This window comes from Haemaphysalis longicornis, unplaced genomic scaffold, assembly GCF_048455015.1.
Source record: "Haemaphysalis longicornis isolate Haplotype H1 unplaced genomic scaffold, Haemaphysalis longicornis Haplotype H1 scaffold_43, whole genome shotgun sequence".
NCBI lineage: Eukaryota > Metazoa > Arthropoda > Arachnida > Ixodida > Ixodidae > Haemaphysalis > Haemaphysalis longicornis.
This window is the reverse complement of record NW_027526371.1, coordinates 2,325,359-2,347,342: the sequence shown is the minus strand read 5'-3', so window position 1 is coordinate 2,347,342 and position 21,984 is coordinate 2,325,359. Positions and strand designations below refer to the sequence as shown.

Sequence of the window (21,984 nt, the reverse complement as noted above, 5' to 3'; positions counted from 1 at the left end):
TAGATAGCGCAGCGAATGGGCGCTATTACCCAGCGTTCCCCGCGCGCAGGTGCCTGCTCACAACGATGATGATGTCCTCAAATATTTTGGCACGTACCCACAAGGGGGGATTGGCCAGGGCTAAACCGGTTAAATACGTGGGGACTTCAAAATACTTATTTCCGGAAAGAGGCTGTAAACGGAAACTTAGTTGAGAGTGAAACCCGAATTACCCATTAATCAGCACCGTTTAGCAATTCAAACGACCTGAGGCAGAAAGAAAATTTTGAATGCAATTATATATATACCTTTTTGCAAACCCCAGCTTTGATGCGCCAATAGATAATATAAGTGTTATCGATAAAGTCAACCCCATCCGCTCAATTGGGACCTTCAAAAACAGTTGTCTAGCTGTTGAGAAACGGCGACAGTCGAGAAAAAAATGTTCCGATTGTTTCGGGGACCTGGCACCGCACACATAGTTCTGTAGGTGAAAGTTCTGATCTGAACAGATAAAAATTAAGCCTTGGAACCCTGCCGCGCAGCTCGGTGAAGGTCGCCTCGCATTGCCGAGGGCCACAAAATGAACATTCCACCCGAACTTTAAATGTTGGAACTCTTCAAATGATAAAAGTGAATCGGAACGGGTGGCGTCTAAATGCGGGCATGTCGGTGGTACAGCTTCATCGCCTACTTTACCGACAGTTGTTTAGGGTCTATTTTGGTGCAGCTTCGCGTCAAATTGCACGCTTCCTTCGCACGGTTTTTAACTTGTTCAACGGCACCTACTGGTAACCCGGACCCGACGGAACTGAGTGGTTGTACAGCAAAGATACGTTAAGGATTGGTTAGCAGGGCGGGAAAACAAAATGTAGAGACCACTTACGTACATCCGGCCGCACGAGTCACATTCCCGATGACCCTGGTTTGAATACCCCTAAACCGAAATGTTCCGAACTTTCTTTTAACCTCAATTAAGTTTTTATTTCGTGAGCCATGGGCCATTTTGTGTGCAATCTGTCTGCCAGGGATCACCTGTGGTGACTCGGTGTCTTAAGCTGAGACCGAAGATGCGGGTTTGATTCTCGGCAGAGGCAAAAAGCGAAAATTCCTGTGTGTTCAAGACTTCGGCGCATGTTAAAGATCCCCAGGCGGTCAAAATTAATCCGGAGCCCTCCACTACGGCGTGCCTCATCACCTATGTAGTGTAGGCGCGTTAAATCCCATAATCAATCGTTCTGCCAGGGTCACTGGATTTTCAAACTACAATGTGAACAAAAGCCTCAGCATTAAAAAAAAAAAAACTGCAGTGGCAGCATCCTCAAGCAGGTTAGTTCGAACACAATTTTGGCAACGTGCAAACAGGAGCTTTAATTCACATGCAAAACTAGCAAGATTTGGACCACAGGAATCGATTACTGCCAAAGCTTCTGCAAGTACTCTGCGAGAAGCCAGCAACCGTTTAAACACATTCGCTTTGCAAAACATACCAGTCGAAATAGTTTGCTCAAGCAGAGAAAAAAACATCTCAGCTGTAACAATTTATCACGAAAGTACTTTATAGCAAGGCCCTGAAGGGCAGCTAATGCTAAAAAATCCCTTCACCAGTGACATCGGTGGCCATCACAAATTCACTTTGTTTGCATTGCCCAATTGATTTTGTGCAACAAGCCATGAGCCAACCAGCCCAATGTCGTACTGAGCTAGTCTAAACCTAGCCGCCAATGCTTCTAAAGCAGGGATCAGCCACTCGTACCAGCCCCATTACGCATGATTGAGCATACCTAGTGTTGGTTGCCAGGGTGATATACTATAAACTCGATTTGCACTTTACTATCGTGAACAGTGTGTACAGGCCAAGCACATCCTGCGATGGAGGATCAACACAATTTTTTCACATTGTGTGCTTATTCACAAACGTAACTGAAGAGATATATGGCCTTTTGCACAGTAACTTCCACATGGAGCCGCTTTAAAGCCATCGCAGCTGACCAGCCATCAGTGAGTGAAGAAATAGGCAACGCAAGTGACTGCACTCCTGCGGCTGACTGCAGACTATTTGCAATACAGAGCACAGTACACTGGCTGCCATTCTCTGGTATCCACAGCAGAGTGTAGAGTGGTTGTCAACTCTTTAATACCATCAAATGTTCTTAGTAAAACTTAAGTGACCTCAAGTTTTCCTAACACATCCATGGGTATCCTTAACTTGCTGCTGGGCAGGTTGGAGTTACCCCCCCCCCCCCCCCGCTTTTGGCGTTCCAAACATGCCGCATGGGTACCCTCTCTTGCCACAAAGGTTGCAACACATACAGCCAGATTTCGAAGTAAATTCATGTAGCATTGCAGAATTAGTTTGGGAACTGCCAGAGTGCATCAGCATGCGGTAACAGTGTCACCCATCATAAAAGCCTCGTTCCAGCCCGAGGTATGCACCGTGCGCAAGTGCAGACAAGCGTTAAATCTGAAAGCACCGCTGCATTCGCACTTGACTGAGGAAAGAAGACACGACACCACGTTCATTTTAAAACTAGAAGTTCCACCTCGGCTTTCTCCTCTTTATTTACTCCTCTGTACGTTCTATCCCGACTCTCCACCTCCACAGACGAAACCATTCCCGCCTAGGGACAGCGAGACGAGGCAACAAAGTGTACAGAAAAAGAAAAGAGAAAGAAACTGAGAACAAGGGGTGAGGAACAACACGCGTATACACAATCTCTCCCGAGAGACAGAAAAGAAAAAAGAAAACACAGGCGGCACGGGTGGGAAGGAGACAGAGGCAGTTGGTCAATACATGCACGCCGGGATGACGAATGTTGAACTTGGGATGACGCCTCTCCGACCCCCTCCCACCCGTTCATGGCCGTGGCAGCAACAAGTGGTGGTGATTGCCCGCACACAACAGAAGGGGAAAACAGTGCTTGGAGAAGGAGAGGAAGGGAAACAGAGCAATGATGTATATCAACAAGAGGCGGCTGGGGAAAGGAAAACACGACAGTCGCTGCTTCTTCGTCTTCTTCCAGGAAGAGAGAAAGAGAGAGAGAGTCACACTGCACTGAGAGCGGGGGCCAAAACAGTCACACTTTGGTCACTACTGGGCATATGCAGCCGCCGCCGCTGGAACTCCGGCATTGCGGGGGGGAGCACGGCCACCCGCGGGACGTCCACGACCTGAGGGTGAAGAAAGGAAGGGAGGGGGTAAGCGAGAATTTAAGAGCAGCACAGCAGTGATGCCAGGCTGTTACACAGGTTGTACAACGATGCTAAAGGTAAGCCAAAATCTGTAGCCCTACAATTTGCATACGCAGTATTGCACTCACGTCACAATGGGAGATCGCAATAGTGAAAGTACAAATGCAATTGAAATTGCAGTACACAGAACAGCTACAAAATTTGTACACAGCAGAAAATGCTACCCCAACACCGAAAAACGCGTAGTGCTACACGTTGGTTCAAACAAATTTTATATGGACTGCTGCTCCAATTGAGAGAAAACACAGGTGTGCAGAGGCGAAGTAACAGTAAACACCTAGCATCCACAAGGTTCTCAGCTTCATGCACGAAATCATCCAGAGGCAGTGAAACTGGAGTTTATGGTAAAACTCCCGGATGTAATACGAGTTTTAAAAAATGATCAGCGTCCCAAATTTTCACCTCGTACTACGTTGAGATCTACACAAGAACTCCAGCCAGACACCTGGTTAATGGCAACTAAACATGTGCTACAATACGTGCCAAGTGAATTGCTTCATTGACAGCAAAAGCAACACCTAGCTAACACCCTCAAGGGGAAGCCAATTTTAGCTGCACAAAGCTTCAACAACTGTGCTGCTGGGAGGCAATTTGGCGTGGTGAAGGGACTTGTGGTTGGCGATGACAAGAAAGGGGGCCCTCTTCTCATGCAATGCTACGCAGACTCTTTTGGGAGCTGAAAACGGGGGCCCCTGCATTCCATTACCAAGGCATCCCAGCACAGCACAGCTTAAATGGGAACCAGAAAAACTGGTTTTGCCTTCCAGGCCCAGACTTCAAAACGGTCATAACTTCTGCTGCAGACCAGATAAAAAGGTTTTCGCACAGTTCACTGGTACCTTGTCCAGCTGCATCCTTCTGGCAGTTCTCTTACAAAGGCTGTCAAAAGATCAATTATAAAAACCCAAACAAATTTTAATGCACACGTTTTACACAACAACAAACATATCTACAATCACAATGAAAAAATACATACGTACCCCAATTTTCATCATCATAACTGTAAAAATAAAGTTTTCCGGCTTAAGACCAGTGTGCCCCCTTAATATGGGGGTTGCACAGAAAGAAAATCCCAATGACGAAGTACCGTACTTACCCGATTCTAACGCGCACCTAATTTTCCTGGCAAAAAAAAAAAACCTTTCACCTTTGATTGTAACGTGCACAGAACTTTGTGACGCAGAAAAACGAACGCGAGAGAAATGGAAGATTTATTTCCCGAAGTAATCTCACTCATCTTACTCCTCGTCGCTCTCCGAGAGCTCTTTGTCGCTTTCCGCTGACTACATCTCGTCCTCGGTGCCGTCAAGCGTGTTCGCGATGCCACACTTCTGAACGAATGTTCAACTCTGGTCGATGGGATCGTAGCTCACGCCTCACATGCCCATCCCGCGAGCTTCTCCATAGGCGCGCGCTTCAGCCGACTGCTCGTCTTGAACGCGTGAGAGCCGCTCGTAAGCCACTCGTGGAAGCGGCGCATCGTCGTTGCCGCTGCTGCAATTGCCGTTATCACAATTTGACGATTTGCGTGAACACCGATAGAAAAGCCTAGGCGATGGGTGGGACAAAATTTCAGCTGTTTCGGCAGTTCGGTTTCGTATCCGATTCTAACGCGCGTGTGATTTTTCGGCTTATTTTTCCAGGAAAAAAAAAAAGTGCGCATTAGAATTGGGTAAGTACAGTATCATTCCTGTCGCAACGTACAGAAGCTTCCCAGTGAACAACCCCCCGTCCCCGCATGCAATGCCTGCAGAGGCAATTCCCCCACAATTCACTGCTCGGTGGGAAGGGACCACCCACTCACCCTGGTATGGGCCCCTGGGCCCAGATCCCGCCTGCCTGGGTGGTCCCCGGTATCCATCTGATCGGTCGTGGCCGCTGCCGTTGGACTGCCACTGCTGGCCCGAACCTGGGAGTGGGGGGAGAGAACACGCTCACATTGCTACTCCCACTCCGAGGGAGGTACTAGAGCGGACAGCCTGAGGCAGCACTGCTACGTGCTCACTCCCATGTGCAAGTGGCTTACCACTCAGTATTCAGGCTTCCCTACAACTGGGTCTTCTAAAAGAGTCAAATTCAAATGCAAGTTAGGGTTGGCATACAATGAGCACATTGATCTCTGATCTGAAGACAGCACAGCAAAGTGGCGACACCACTTGAACTCAGTTCGGAGAATGAAACACCATGCTGGTACGTGCGAGGTACAACGTATTTCCTCTTACAACTTATGGGTAAACTTGAGTGCAACTTGAACTAAGTACGTATCTTGGTGTGGCAATTCGAAATACGTCATTTTTTTCTGCATCAAGTAATATTTAGTTCAAGATTGAATTTATATTGACTAGTTGAGGGGGACCCCATTACTAACCACTACCTTATGTAAATCAAGGATGCCACGTACTAAAATGATGAATGATACGCGAGTGCAAACACACAAAAATGAATGGTTGAAACCAATTTGAACCAAAGTTACCCATTTGAGCTTTAATAACCCTTCGTGAGGGCACCATATCAATTTGGTGCATGTCACCAGCTGCAACAGTCATGCTGTAAGGGCCTTTGTTTACATGAGATCAGTTCCACTGTTGCCTGCACATAGGACTATCATTTATTAATTAGCGGTAAACTTCATTGGCTTTGGCCTTTAGGCATTTCACATTGTGCTCAAGCATAAGACAAACGCAATGCATCACAAGTTCAGCTACGTATACACTAGTAGCCCAGAGGCATAGAAACGAGCATCCATGTGTGCATGGTCGAGTCACCACGGTCAATTTTGCACTTTACAGAGGTTTAGGAAGCTCACTGATTGCAATCTGCCGGCGCAAGGCAGATCTGCAGGCCACGGTATCTATGTCAGCAGAACCACATTTCCCCACTGCAATCGGCTCCATCTCTAGCAGTATTTTTGCTTTGACTTTCACAATGCATCCAATGGAACAGCAGCTACACCTCAGCGCAGCGGTAACCATAAGAGAACGCTCTTAGAAGCTGGCATCCTTGCAAAGGCTACTCCCATACTGCTGAACCCTCGCCTGCTACTGGAAATTGAGGAACAAAATAAGCCCTCTTTAATGCATGCAAGTTGTTCCATAAAAGCCTCAAAAACGCAAATAAACTACCTTGCTATGAAGGCCTTGTGTGAGCCTTAAAGTCTACTTTGATATAACCGCTCTCTTTCACCACTGGACTTTGTTACAGTGGTCAGCACCGATGCCTCATTTGGCATCCCACAAGGGTCCAACTTGGACCAACTTATGTTTTACATAAATCAACCCTACTTCTTCCTAATTTTGCTTAGGCGTTTTATGCACTGAAGCTCCAGCTAGGGTTACTGCAGTGGAGGGCTCTAATTTAACTTAGGCCGCCTGGGTACCTCTAACATGAGATGAAATTCTGAGAGGTACTTCCGTTTTACACTATATACACACATGCTCACTAAACCTGTAGCACGCAATGCTGGCCAAACACCCGTTATTCCTACAAGCACAAGGCCCATCTCTGCCGTTGGCATAAGCTCAATCTACAAACGCACAACACCCACTCTACGAGGGTAACAAGAGTGGACTGGCTCACCCTTGCCATTGGCGTAGCCCCCCGCGTGCCTGGGTGCTCCTCCCCTGGGCGGACCTCCCCCTCCGCCTCCTCTGCGCGGTGGCCTCCGGTCCAGATCATTGTTGCGCAGGCTCTGGTTGGTGAACGTCTGGGTCGGGATGGGCATGTGCTGCTCCATGACAAAGTCCATGGGTGGGGTGGCAGCTACCAGGGAAGGGGGCTGCTGCTGGGGAGGGGGAGCGGGGGCCGAGACGGTGTGGGGTGGTGCCAGGGGCTGGTGGAGCGCGGCAGCGTGTTGCGGCGGGGGTGGGTGTCCCAGCACGTAGCCCGTGGTGACCTGCATCAGGGCGGCGGCCGGCGGCGGGGGCAATGTCGGAGGCGGCACGGAAGGGAGCGCCGCCACCACAGCTGGGTCCATGTGAGGAGACTCGAGGTCAATCTGAGACTCCTGGAAGAAGTCCAGCCGGCCAGCCGGAACCACTTCCGCCACCACTGCCTCCGGCACAGCGTCGCTGGGCAGGAGCGGGGGTGGCGCAGCAGTCGTCACCGCGACCATGGGCACAACAGGGATGATGGGTGTGGGCTCCACTTCACGCACTGCGTTGGGAACTGCGACTGCGGCCACCACTGGCATAGGGGGGACTTGCTGCACCTCTGGCTGCTGCAGCTGCTGCTGTTGAGACTCTGTGGAGAGCTCGGGCACCTGTGAAGATTAAAACAAAGGAAACGCCCAGCCAGGGTTAGTGTCACAGTTCCTTTCAGGCATACTACAGTAGGATTTCAACTGCGTTCATCTCTCACAGTATCAACGTATCAAAGACAAACTAAACAAGCATACACACAAAGAAAATGCGGAGCTACTTGGTGAAACCCAGTTACAGCAAACTAACTATGCACTGCAATAAGTTCGATATACCCAATATATTCAATAGCTGGCCGAACCTGTCTTATTAGTTCGCTCAATTGCTTTATAATCACGTTGGCCACTAAGTGTGAACGTACGAGTTCTGGATCCCGCCACCACAGCACATGCACGTCGCCAGAGTCCCATGTTCCCTCTCCAATTTCGCACACAAGGCCGACATTCTTAGCCGGACTTAATTTGACCCCCCTCATTTCCCTCCCTACCATTCTCAAAGGCCTCTGAGCCAGCCCTTTTCCTGATAAAGTTGGGACCCTGCAACACTTACCGTCGACTACTTAGAATGTATTTTAAGGTAAAGTCCATTGCCCCAGCAATCTCCTCCCGCAAGAATTACGAAAATCCGTTCACTATCACCGAAACTACGCGCGGCATAATTGTTCCCTCTCAACTCGACCGCGGGCAACGCGATGAAAGCTGCACGCTCTCCCGGGGAGGGGTGAGCGTGCAGTGAAACGTGAAGGGGTCTATTTCCGGTCTGGTGCCACAAAAAAGCAGGCATGGCTGCCTGCTCGCAAGCGCGCTCGGGCTGGTTGGGTGTCTTTGAAGCAATAAACGTTTGTTGTCGAGTGGTCTGGTTGAAAGGGAAGTATTCAGCTCATCACTGAAACTCCGCACGCACTCAAAACACAAAAGAAACGCCAAAACTGTGCGGGCAGGTTCAGGCATAGAAGAGGTTCGCACACAGCGCCGACGGCAGCGGATCATCACAGGAAATGCGAGAAATTAGCAGTGAAGTTGACCTGTGACATCCGATCGGACAGCCATGGCCCAAATGGCATCATATAGGCCACGCCAGGGGGGTGCATAATGAGGAGAACTGAAGAGAGTGCGGTCGGTTTTTCTGCGTCTTTCACAGCGATTTTCGCGCTGACCGCTTCAAGTGCACGTGTAGTATTTGGCTCAGGTATTCCTGGCAGTGTAATCTAAACGTCGCGCAGGTTTACTTGCACTGCTCAAAGAGTGTTGCAGGGTCCCTTTAATGGCTTCGCTACATTGATGTATTAACTAGCTACTCCTCCTTGGGTTGCCCATGGCCTGCACTATTGTACAGATAAACAAAATAATCCTGCGCACCAGCACTCCGTTGCAGAATACAACATGCACCGTTCCAGTTTGGTGGCCCACCCACCTCACTGACGGGCGAGGCATCCTCTGTGGGGGGTGACTGCTGCTCCGCCTGATCCTGGGGATCCTCCTCTTCCCTGGGCTCCGCATCCTCCTCAGAGACTGACGTTGCCGCCGGCGCCTCCGCAGATGCCGCATCTTCGGGCGCCGCCCCCATGAAGTACTCGCTCTGCTGGACCTCCAAGAGAACCTCGCGCAGAGCCTTGTCTGAGACACGCCAGTCAAGGAGCTAGCAACAGCCACCAATCAACCCACAGATCCTTCGACTGTTCGAAAAGGGGAATCTCGATTGGCATTGAGGTTTACCTGAAGCTACCCCTGGTCTACGAGGCGAACCATAACGGAGGACTCCGGATTAATTTCGACCACTAGGGAAGCTAACGTTGGATTGCATCGAAAGCCGAGGCTTTGGGAACCTGCCACAAAGCGGACAACAGACTCCGCTTACCCGCCTAGATTGCTATTTCTGCACCTGCATCTCGTCCTCGAGCACCCACTACTCGGAAATGAAAGCCCAAAACAACTGCAAAAGATGGAAATCACAGCACACAGCTGTCATGCCACTCCATCACGGTAAAGCCAACTCCCTTGTGCCTATATCCAAAGAAAGTGGTCCATGATGAAGCTAGTTCCATCCTTCCAGTGGGAAAGAGCTTTCAGCGAAGGCCTACACACCAAGTGACATTCCCCAGAGATAGAAATCCATCCCCATTCGCAGATTCGCTAAAAGCATAGATATGATGCCCTCGGTCTTGGTGGCGGCTGCCCATCAGATGGCCCCTGTGCTTGCAATTCCCCATGCGACAACAGGGTCGTCGGGGAGGGACAAAGGCAGGTCTGCACAGCAGACCCTGCGCCCCCGCAGCACGCCCTCATCACGTGGGCGCTCCGCTATCCCAAATTCCTGCCAAGGTGTGTGCAAAGCTGGCTTTGTCTGCAATCGTTTAGAAACCTAAAATGACCCAGACCACAATTTCAACCCAAACGTCAAGGACCACTCAATCCGCACCAAAACTCCAGCCTCCAGAAGCTTGCTACTTCTTAAAGGGTCTCCATTACTGGTACTATAGTTCATACCACAAGCTAGGTGCAGCACTGTGGAGGCTACATTGTTGTCAACAGTGCGCCCACTGAGGGCGCCTAACTCGCCGTGAAGGGGGTCCTGAAAGGACCTTCCCTCCTTCTCCCCTCTCGGCAAGTGGAACCGCAAGGCCCCGGCGCCTTTTGTCGCTTCCTTTGCGGTGAGTTAGGCGCCCCGAGGGGGTGGGCTGTTCACAACAATGTAGCCTCCACAGTGCTGCACCTAGCTTGTGGCGTGAACTACAGTTTTTTACGAGGATGATGACCTCTCCCTGTCCACATGACGGAGATCAGCCTAATAATTTATCCTTTTCCATCAAGTTTCCCGATCCACTGATGGATGCCGACTCACAACTAGTGTTTCATCGAAAGGGAACACATACAATCTGGTGTTGTGGAAACACAAAATTGAAACATCAGATAAAACAAGAATAAAGGGCATCAGAACCGCTCACACGGCTGGGCCGAATTTAGAAGCGCCGGTCTTGTGCATTCTGCGTTCTTCGTTAGTCTGCACTGTAATGAACACCCACCAACTCCCCCAACTATCCATTTTGTTACGATAGAAACAGTGCCGTCACGTGTCCATCTCTTCTACCGTCAGTTTCCTCAGGTGTTCTGTAAAGATGAACACTTTGTACGCCAAAGCAACTCCTGGGGGGCTATGAGGCGTGCCATAGCGGACGACTACGAATTCGTTTGAAACCCCTCAGGATCTCCAGCATGCCCCAAAATCTTGACAAACTCGGGGGTTTTCCATTTTCAAATTCTGAATTCGGGGTTTTACGCACCGAAGGTACACCTGGACTATCCAGGTGTGCCATAGTGAAGGGCTCCCGATTAATTTTGACCACCTCGGGATCTTCAACATGCTTTGAAATCTCGACACAGTCTTTTCATGTCCAAACGGAAAGCAGTCACCGTGGCCGGGATCGAACCCACGACCTGAAGCTCAGCAGCGAAATGCCTTAGCCACCAAGCCACTGCGGCGGGTGGTTTTCTCTACTTGCCCCCATCAGAAAAGCCTCAGCCGCAAAGGCAGTCAAAAGTGAGGAGGAGCGAGAGCAAGGAAGGATACAGGTGGTGCCAAGGAGGGGCTTGGGCCGGGCATCCAGCAGGGCAACCAGGTGCTCGGCGGCCTGCAGCAGGTTGGCCTGGAAGGCCGCGGGGGAGGCACAGTCCTCGCGGCTAGGGCAGGTGAGTTGGAAGAGCTGGTCGAAGCGGTCCAGGGCCTCCTCCGTCAGCCGGGTGGCCCCCTCGGTGCCCTCGAGGAAGCACTGGCGCGTCGCGGGCGTCCCCAGGGCCACCAGCACGTCCTGCAGCTCCAGCAGCTCCCGCACCCGCTGCGCTTCCCGCGCCTGACGCTCCAGCTGCTCTCTCCGAGCCTGGCGCTTGCTTTGCCGAAGGTGCTGCATCGGACGGTCACATTAATCAGTCGGCGGTCCCGACCTTGCCCCTCGCTGAACTAGCCCAGGTTAAATGATGCATTTTCCTTGCCAAACACGCTACGAGACTTTTACCAGTCAGTGAAGTGTCAGATTAGCAGCTGCTCCTTCCCAAAGCCAGTCTCAGACAGCAGGCATTGCAAAGCCACAGAGGAAGAGGAGAAAAAGGAGGAGGAGGGAGCAGTACCTCCTGGACAACTGCCGTCACGCTCTTCTGCAGCTCTCGCGTCAACTCGAGCGTCTCCAACACCTGGTCATACTTGCCAACCGCTGCCTGCAATAAACAACAAAGTACATCAGCACAAAAGGCTCCGGGCAACGCATATTGTTTAAAGTAGGAGCCGTTCAGAGCTTAGCCATCTCTCAAGCCCAGGAGAATACCCGAAGGCCCGGGCCACCCACAGCCGTCTCAGGAACAACCACAATGATGTCCTCCTGGTTCGCAACGCAATTTAGGGCCATCTCAGTCTTGTTAATTGTACACCGATCTATTTCACCCTCATTACAAGCTTTTTTTCTTCCAAGTGCAATTTCTGTGGGGTGCACACAAAATCTGCTCACCGTTACTCAGAGTACTGTCGCCACCACAAGTAGTCTGAGACCAAGAAAAAAAATCAGGAATGGCATTACCAGGGGGGGGGGGGGGGGGGGAGCAGGCTTGAGCCTTTTAGAGCAGCTCAGGGAAAGGAACAATGCTCTTCTGGAGGACCTTTAGAGCACCAGAACTGAATTTCGGAGCAGTCCTTGTCTGTCTGGGAGCAGAATTAGCAACCCACAGTGGGCGGCGGTGTTTTGGAAATGCTGCCCACTGCTCTGGCTGCCGACTTGAAATGTGCGCCTGAGAAAGCAACATGAGAGCAACACCAGTTGCAGCGGGCCGCACCTCCCCCCTCCAATTATGTGAAAAGGAGTCTGAACAAGTGGCTTTGACATCTCAGATTGCCATTTGCATACAAATCATAGATTAAACGCTTGCGCTTGTCACTATTTTTTTTTAGGGTTGTTCGTTTCAGGTAAAACCTGATTTTACCTTATTTTTACTTCCTGAATATATTTTAGGAGGATCATGTTAAGCCAGATTTTTCCCCAAATTGGCCTTTTCAAAGTAGCTATCTGCAAGATTGTGGGCCGACGGGCTGTTCTCAACCAATACATGTTGGAAGCAAGCCTCACAAACACAGCTTTCAAGCTCATTATTGGCATGACTGTCGCTCGCTACCCCAGGCTAGCAAATGCTGCATTGACATATGGAAGCTGTGATGTCTACAGAAATTTCAGCCAAGATAAGTTCAACGATCGGACAGGTTAGAGCACTGCACGGGCGCGGGCCGGCCCAAAAGCCCGGGCCCGACCCGGCCCGCGGGCCGGGCCGGGCCGCCCGAAGTCGATTATCGGCGGGCCCGGGCCGGGCCCGGGCTCAGTGCCTCGGGCCCGGGCTGGGCTCGGGCTCGGGCTCAGTGCCGCGGGCCCGGGCCGGGCTCGGGCTCGACGCCGCGGGCCCGGGCCGGGCTCGGGCTCGACGCCACGGGCCCGGGCCGGGCTCGGGCTTGAATTCATAGGCCCGGCCGTTAATAGTTCCGACGTGAAGTGTAGAAAAGAGCATAAAATTGAAAATTCTGAGTATACTTTTACGCGCTTCTTGGTGTTAGTTGTACACATTGTTTTGAAAACGTGTTTTGCTAGGGCTGATAGCCACTATACTGTAACTTTAATGACATTTCATGTGCTGCATCAAGATTTTATATTTTGGTGTATAACATATCAAAGATACGGTTACAAGGAATGCCCTAGAGGGGAAGGAATTAATTAAGACACCCTAAAGCTGTGCACCTATGTCTATGTACGTGTGTTTTAGATGCCGAACCAATCTTAATGCGGCTGCCGTGGCTGGAAATCAAACTCGCGTGCTAGAGAAGCACCACCGCTTAACAACCACTCCAGGGAAAATATTTCAACGCACGCACATACGCGTGGATTCAAATGGAGAGCAAGAAATTTCATTAATACCAACTTGTGACCGAAACAACCACATGAAGTTGCCAAGAGTCTGGCCATCAAATGTGATGGTGTCTCTCGTGTAAGAATACGAGCTATTATTACGCCCATGTGGCGTTAACTGCAGACGGTGTGAGCTAAACTACGTGTACTTTTCAACCCTTTTTTTTGCGTTACAATTCAGGGCGTGCTTGTACAGACTAGATGCTCCGTCTGATTTCCCGCTACGAAGATACTCGACCAAATATAATAAACTAATTTTCTTCAACGTCTAAAACCAGGCCTGGTCACATACATGCGGGCCCTCTGTAGGCTAAAATAAAGACCGTGCCCGGGCTGGGCGTGAGACGACGGGCCCGGGCCGGGCCTGGGCTTGAGACGACGGGCCCGGGCCGGGCCTGGGCTTGAGATGATGGGCCCGGGCCGGGCCCGGGCTAGGCTCACTTATGAATGCCCGGGCCCGGGCCGGGCCCGGGCTTGGTGTTACGGGCCCGGGTCGGGCTCGGGCCGGGCTCGGGCCTTAAAATCAAGCCCGTGCAGTGCTCTAGGACAGGTCTCCAATGGAGAATGACATGTTGCGCATGTAGACGATAATGTACGTAAACGAGGATGTGTAAAAATCTATCAACAGCTTTTTGTGGATATTGGAAGTTATCAATGCTCTTTACGGTCATCATTACCGATTCATTTCAAACAAATTCGGAATTTCGAAGAGTATTTGCTAGAAAACGCTAATATCCCCCCCTCCCCCGATTATCAGCTTGAATTAACACCACTAAAGACATTTCTTTTGCGCATGGCTACAAAGCACAAATGTGGAAAAACGTGCATTAGCGTCTTTGGATTGCCTTGGCTGAAAAATCAGCTGTGCAATGGTTGCCAAACAATTTCTTAATACAGCTGGTTCTGGAAAAGCACTCTGATCTGGAGAGGGAAGTTTCGTGATGGAAAATATGACAATAAACACTGAGTACATTCTAGAAGTGGATGTGGTCATACTTACTACTTGCTTACGGAAGAACTGTTTTTGAGCGAGAAATACGACTTTCTAAGAAAAGTGCGATTACGGAAAATGTGCATAAGGAGATGAACTTCCCTAACTGCCAAGAGAAAGAAAAGTATTTTTTTTTTTAAATTTCGCCTTACCCTGTGCTTTCAACAGGGGGAGGAGGGGGACACCCCCCCCTCATAAAAGCAGTGCTGCACTGCTAGACACGCCCAGCCGGCTGATTACTTGCAGATAGCTGCAAGCTTAATGGAATTTCATCTCGCTCGTGCCAGGGCCACACATGTTATCTCATCTTGTTTGACAGACACCCCTAGGGGCATCAAGCCTTTGGAATGGCAAGCGCACACACAATAAGATAAAATGGCAAGGGCCCAACTGAACAGTGATTTTTTTCGTTTGCTTTTGACAATAAGCGGAAAGATTGCAATGACTGCATGCATCACGAGCTGCATTTCACTCCGAATTTCACCCCAGTCCACTCGGACGTCGAGTAAAACTGAGCCACCACTTGGAGAGCAAGAAATTGTGACAAGTGACTCAGAGGGCCGCATTCCGAGTCCCTCCTCCCCTCCATTTGCTCCCTCCACTTGGCTGAGGGGAGGATTCCGCAATGCTTAGGCATGGAGAAATCCATTTCAAGGATCTCTGCGCCTGGAGGCTCGAGCGGAGCAAGGACTCAGAGTACCAGGGAGAGCGTCAGTAGTCCTTTATGAAGTACACCGGAGCAAACCAAATTGTCAATGACAGCTGAACAAATGAAAATCAGTCCCTACTGCTCCCAGTCAGGGTTTGCACTGGCTTCAAAAGCAAAAATTCCAAGGGTTTTCAAGGACTTTGAAGGACCAGAAAACACATTTTCAAGGTCCCCACCTTATGTTTTATCTGGGATTATTTATAACTTTTTCAACACAATGCAAAATTTTGTTATTGCCCAATGCCTAAGAACATTAATGCACATTTAGATAGGCGCTGTGGGTTCATGAATGCTCCCCCAGCTTTACTTTTTATTTCATACTTTGTATTTAGAGGTTTTTCTTTTTGTTGTTTTGCTGAGGCTGTTTGATTTCAAAACTTCGTTAATGTTGCCTGCATCTCCTGCTTTGTCAGCAAGAGTTCCAGCTGAAACTAACTCGGCAAGTGTTGCAGCAAGGCAGGATGAATTATGTACACGTCCACCATTTGTACATAAAAGCAAACGCAGATGGAGCGTATGAGGCACAGCAAACATGCAAGATAGAGAACAGAAGCTGGCGTTCACAGGATTGTATCGTGAAATGAATTCTGTTGAGTGCTGCTCCCAATGTTGCCTCGTAATAATGAGAATCCACAACTCAATTTCACGCACTACACTGAAACTTGATTGTTACAATGTTTCTTTACATTTTTAACACCTAAAATTCACGACAAACACTTTAAAGTCTTGTGAAAAGATAGGGCCATTGGTTCGCGCCAGAAAAATCAAGGGTTTTCACGGACCCTTAAAAAATTCCAGGACTTTCTAGGCCTTGAAATTTACACTTCTAAATTCAAGAGTTTTCAAGGACCTGTGCGAACCCTGCCTGTGCAATTCAACTAGCACTGAATATCAGCTCAGTTGCCTCACATTTTGTGGCCCCGATTGGGAGCAGTTTTGGCGCAATTCTGCCTCCCGGAGCAGGATGGCGCAGGAAAGCGGACTGACACAGCATGGTGAAGCACTTCTACCCCTGCATTATTGTGCGGGCTGTTGTCTAAAACAGAAAACAAGATCTGTGAATGGACCAGCAGATCAAACACTGTGAATGTTAACCTGACAACATGGTTAAAAGTCTTTACAAACGTAAGTGGGTAATGAAAAGTACTGAACATATGAAGTGGGAAATTGAAAAGTGCCTGCTTTTGATGGAATTTGCTGCAAGTTACCAGCAAGGGCATTATATTGGCAACTTGGAAGTCGCACAGCAATGTCACGAAGTTATTTTTTCTTCTGCCTTTTCAGACAAGCTGCTACTGGTATAGAGTCGACAAATTATTCAGATTTTAAAGGAAACGGTAAAAATGGATGAATTATCACTCTTTAGTCCAAAAATACAGCATGTACCACCAGTTCCACAAAAAGAGGACCTGAACTGTCGAGCAGTTATGTCGGAAAACTGCATGGAAGCGCCCCCTATAATGACATGTGAAAAGCTCTGGTGATAGCAAGGCTACCTTTGAGGACACGTCTCAGGGCAGCCTTACTGGAAACCCAGACTACAGTAAACTAGTGCGCTCAGACAATGTCATACGTCGGTTCTCATGTGATACCACACGACATCACTGCTCCAACCACCCACTTCCCTCCTGACATCACAATTCGAGGCACAGTTATGCAAGACCACATGCCCTGCAGAGATATTTTGCTGCTTTGCTACGAATTGGAGATTTGGCTTCAAAGGAGGCAGGTTTCATCACGCAAAGCTTCTCACACAAAAATGCCACAAAGCAGAAGCAGCAAGAGCACAAACGGCAACAACACAGCCAACCCGCAAATAAAAGAAAAGCGAGAAGGAAAAAAGAAAGCTAGGGGATACGCAAGAACTTTTGCCAAAACTTTGTTGCCAAGCAGTTGTGCCACACTTGACATTCAAATGGAGAAAATTCTGAGGTCATTCATATAAACGGGCAATGCCAGCATTTTTGTTTGCTAGTTTCACTCACTCTGTAGTTTTCGACAGTTCTGCTTTCCCATCAGTGTGGGATTCCCTCGGTCCATCTTTTGTAGCGCTTACCCTCCAAGGGTCATTAAATTAATTTTCTTTTAAACCTGAGGGTTTAAAACACTGAAGCTACATTTGTCCTATGGGACACGCCTTGAAGTTACAGGTTAATTGAGACCACCTGAGCATCTTTGCAAAGGTTGCACGCGTACGATAGTCCTACAGGACCAAAGGTTGTTGGGAAAGAGCCTTGCTGCAATTACTCCATGTCAAGATGGGGAAGAAGATCAGAAACCCCTTAAGATTTGCAAATGACATCATACTGAGTCAGCGCCGCCACAATTTCCACGAAATGTTCCAACTGCCTCAGCAGCGGGGTCAAAAATAGTGCGAAGAAATCAAAGATAACATTAAGCAAACACGCAGTAAGGAGCCCTTTCAAGATAGAATAGTGGAGGGCTCCAAATTAACCGTGCCCACCTGGGGATTTCTAACTCGTGCCGAAATCTCAACATGGGCACTTCTGCTTATTGCATCCACCTGAAAAGTGGCCACCATAGCTGGGAATAGAACCTGTGTGTCCTTAGGCCAGCACAACGCCTTAGCTACTCAGCCGTCACGACAGGTCCTTTCAAGATAGGCAATGGAATACTAGGACAAGTAGACGATTATAGCTATCTCGGGCGAATTGTCAGTGGTGATCCTAATGATGAGAGGAGAATTCAGCCCAGAATTAATATGGGCTGGGCTGCATATTAATGCTGAAGTTTTCAGCAGTAAGTTGCCTTTGTCACTGAAGCAACTCGTGCCCAACCACTGTGTACTTCTAGTGACACATGGGGCAGAGACTTGGGGGGGTTCTCACGAAGTGCTTTGAATGCAAACTTGGGTCAGCCTAACAAGTTATAAAACAAACAAAAAAAATGCTAGATGCAATGCTTAGAGGCAAGAAAACAGCAGCCTGGATTAGGGAACCATACCTGCCAGGTTTGCCAGGATGGCATTAGGGAGATCTGCCTGGGGGGAGGGGGGGTTATGTTTGTAGGCAGTTCTCAGACGCTTTAAATAAAGATCACCCCATCCACAACGGACCTTTTCCCATTATCGAACTGCCCAGGCACAGGCTTTCTGGTCCGCCATACTCTGCACTCGCCTAAGGCAATATACACAAAAGGGTACACTCTTAGCTTGCTGCTCAAAGACTGGCTATGCTTTCGAACACTGCGTATTTTTCCTTCCCCCTTTTTTAAGAGTCAGTTGTGAGTTCGTACGTGAACACAAGAAAGCTTACACAAGAAAGGAGAAGCTGACCACTCCCCCAAGCACAAGCCTGCCAGTGAGGAAAACCAAAGATGAAAAAGAAAGCAAAGAAAAAGGTTCTTCGCCTACTGCAGATCACTCGATAATATGCACCTGCTTTTGTGGCATTCATGTGAAAGGTGTGGGTGATGGGTGGGCGCCGGAGGGGCTGAAGGATGAGAATGCTTTGCTATAGATTTGAGCACAAGTTTTCCGACCACCAGAGTTTTGGGGGTGTGCCTGACTGCCGTTTTTTAGCTCGCCGTGGCAGCCGCTAAGAGGACCGGTACCAGAAAAAGCTCCAATTAATACCCGATTCACACAAAGAGAATTCTGCTAACTAGCCTATTTCGAGCATAGGCGTGCTACCAAGGCACGAAATCTGCTATCAAACCAGACCTCACAGGATCATTATCTTTCACACACGTCACCATAAATTATCAGCGCACACTTGCAATGCACTTAGCGCAGTTTCTCCACGCACATTTCTCTGAACTTCTCGTGTAGTCCCACTGTTTTTTTCCCTTCCTTTCCTAGAAGGGTCGTAACACGTTCACTGCGCAATAGTTCAGATAAGGCTACAGTGCAACGCTGCCATTTCAATGACAGGCCAATGCACGGCCAGAAAGCGGGTGTCTTCCCACAGAGCCCCAATTCATAGATTTTGAACAATGCCTTTGCTGTTCAGTCAGGCAGGCAAGTATGTACGCCCTGCCAAAGCAACAAACAAAAGCGGCGTGACTGTGCTGGAGTTCGGCTTCAAAATCAAGACAAAAATCTCAATTGCACACGTGAGGCAATTAGCTGCTAAGCAATTGCATCAAATTCCGAAGACTAAATTACACAATTTCCTGCGCTACATCCTACAAACCCTTCTGAATTCAACCCTCGGAGGTCTTGGTAAGAGTGGATATCACAACTTGTAATAGACATACCCACTCATGCACAGTTGTCCTCTACCCACCCCTCAATGTGAGGACACTTTTCCAAGGACAGCAATTGCATCTTGGAAAGGACCCATCATTCTACATCATGCCTCGAGAAACAAGATTGCCCAGCTGCTTCTCACCAACATATTTATGTTTGAAGAAAACCAACATGCAGACAGCAATGACAAACAACGCAAGAAGCTTCCCTACCTACTCGCCCAAGTTTTCCGTGCACTGGTATTCTTCAAATATGAATACGCATGTGAACAATTATATATATTCTACCGTCTGGAGGTACAACTCCCAACTCCTTAATATGCAGGGGAGGAAATCGACCCTTTTAACCATTACACCCCTCAAGCTGTTAGGTGCGGACACAATGCCACAACGTGCCACGATATCCACTACGCCCAAAGGTGTGCCTGTTACCAAGCGAGCATTGCATTATATGGCAAAAGGAACAAGTCAAGATTTGCTTACAAGGATGATGGGAGCCCTACTGCAACACTCGAGCAACATGGCTCAAACGTACACAACCCCACCAACAAAATATCCCGCAATTTGCGCGTGCACACTGGGTATTGAATCTGTTGCAAATCTAAGACACAGCCCTAGTTAAACACCTACAAAATACGAATTTTGGTTTCTTGCATAGTTCTGTAAAGGATGCGCAGGTCTAATTCAGTGCCAAGAAAGCATAGCAACTTTAGTGCTGCGCCATTAACAGTAACATACATGAAGGACAAATGAAAATTCTAAGCTCGCACAGCAAGCATTAGTGACTATTCGGCGATTTCCCCATTTCTAGAAAGCAGCTAGCGCTGAAGTACACAACACGTGCTCCACACAAAGCATGCTGCCCATTGGCTTGGTTACCAGCTACATCGGTCTACAAGCGAGGTGCAACGCCTACGATACCCTAATTTACATGTTCGAATGCGACAGCAGCCAACGGGTCGCGTGCATTTGCACAGCCACAACATGTATCACAGACATCAAAAACAAACAAGTAGCTCGTAGAATAAGTGCTAGGACAATGCCATCCATAGAAACGTGTTTCTTTGTCTTTACTACAATGGTTGTGCGCGAAGGCACCCCCATTGTACGTTGCCGGCGCGGATTACGTCATGCGCTCACTGGCATACATAACAAAAGGAATTGCAATTTGAGTACGACGATACGTGACTTGGATGCGATCACTGACAAGAACGAATCACGAAGAGTCACTCCATGCCTGACTAAATTGTGCCACGCAACCTGTAGAAATTCGCACAAGCACGTTGACGCGCACAAAGCAATTTCCCGGCGGAATCAGAAACGCACCGATTCAGCTGTCATTTCAACCACAGATGGTAAAACGCCGGCGCCGACTGATATTCGCCACGTTAGCGCATCGCCGCCCGCAAGCAAGGCGTGACGAGCGAGCAACCAAACCCAACGACTTCGGAAACAGCCACAACACAAAAGCAGCGCGCGATAGCCAACCTTTTGGTCCTCGTTCAACTCCTTCCCTTGCTCAAGTTCCTTCTTGAGGTGGTCCAACTTGCCCTGCGAGCAGCAAACGAACAGAGGAAGCGGTCACGATATAGTCGCCGTCTTTCCACGCCCCGTACTTTTCCCACCGACGAAAAACGTGCGCGCCGGGCGAGTCGCCAAGGCTGCCGCCAGCGCGAAGCTTCACAAAGCGCAGGCACCGCGGAAGAGAATTGGCGACAGGAAGAGGCCTTGGAAAACGTTCCCACGTTGCGGGAGACGTTGAGAACCTCGTCATTTCTTTGGGCGGCGGCGGAGAAGCGGCAAGTGTGGCTCCTCGGTCAAAAGTTTTGCTCGTGCACAGCGGCACTCTAGGCCTAAAAACGTGTTGCCGCAACGCAGCACTCAAAACTCGAGTCACAAACGGTAGAGAGCGACTGTCGTGACCGGCAACTCGGTTATAACGTGGCGACGAGGGCTTTGGGGCAGGCCCGGCGCGCACGAAAAAGGGCTGCGCAGGCGGCCTAGGCTTAGCATGACGTGTAGGCCGCTTTCTCCGATGCGATCGAGGAAGCGATTTGGTAGCGAACGGAACCCACCTTGCGCTTCTCAAGGTTTCTCGTTTTCTTCTCGAAGATGGTCACTATACTCTTTAAGGAGTCCTGGCCCTCCGAAGAGGCCTGCTTCTCGATCTTGGCAGCGGCCGACGGCATGCTTCCTCAACAGCGTCAAACTCGGCGTGCGTGCCAGTCGCGCTGTCTGCAGCCGGGTACGGCAGCGCGGCTAGGCGGCTAAATGCTAAATCAGCCATGAGTCAGTCATGCGAGAATGTGGCGTTGCCGGATTGCCTGGATGAAACCGAAAGTGGAATACCGGAAGTGCACGGGAAAAAGAAAAACGCATTAAGACGCGCCTGTTCTTTTGTTGTCGTTTTTAGCCGGTTGAGCTTTAGCAAAGGTATTCTCACGCGCAAACTCTGCACCCGCACTGAATGCAAAACTTTTTGCACACTCCAAGCCCGTTTGCCGGCTTCGAGCCGCAATGCTGACCAAGATTTTTCGCATAGAGGAAATTATTTTAATCGGTACATATTAACGGTATTATATGTTGCAAGAGCGCAGCTAAACAGAGCCGGCAGGCAATGTAACACCGGGCACCGAAGTTCATGAATACAACCAACTGTGCAACTAAAATGTTGAATGGCGACCCCAAAATCAAACACAAATGCACCCCCCCCCCC

The 21,984-nt window shown here is 49.3% G+C and overlaps 1 protein-coding gene across 1 annotated transcript; it reads right to left on the bottom strand.

Annotated features, from left to right (window-relative positions):
• Positions 1-2,497: 2,497 nt before the first annotated feature.
• Capr (Cell cycle associated protein caprin family member) lies at positions 2,498-21,530 on the bottom strand. Its single transcript, XM_077669581.1, has 8 exons — positions 21,344-21,530; positions 20,757-20,819; positions 11,549-11,635; positions 10,995-11,325; positions 8,841-9,043; positions 6,808-7,489; positions 5,036-5,140; positions 2,498-3,150 (listed from the first exon to the last, which is right to left on the bottom strand). Exons 1-8 carry the CDS (start codon positions 21,455-21,457, stop codon positions 3,071-3,073), a joined length of 1,665 nt encoding a protein of 554 aa, XP_077525707.1. The 5' UTR covers positions 21,458-21,530; the 3' UTR covers positions 2,498-3,070.
• Between the last annotated feature and the right edge of the window lie 454 nt (positions 21,531-21,984).

Coding starts and splice junctions, on each gene's coding strand:
- Capr (XM_077669581.1), bottom strand. CDS start 21,457: ATGCCGTCGGCCGCTGCCAAGATCGAGAAGCAGGCCTCTTCGGAGGGC. Junction 9,044..10,994: donor GCCCCTCCTTGGCACCACCT/GTATCCTTCCTT, acceptor GGCGTGTCTCAG/ACAAGGCTCTGCGCGAGGTT. Junction 7,490..8,840: donor ATGCCTCGCCCGTCAGTGAG/GTGGGTGGGCCA, acceptor TAATCTTCACAG/GTGCCCGAGCTCTCCACAGA.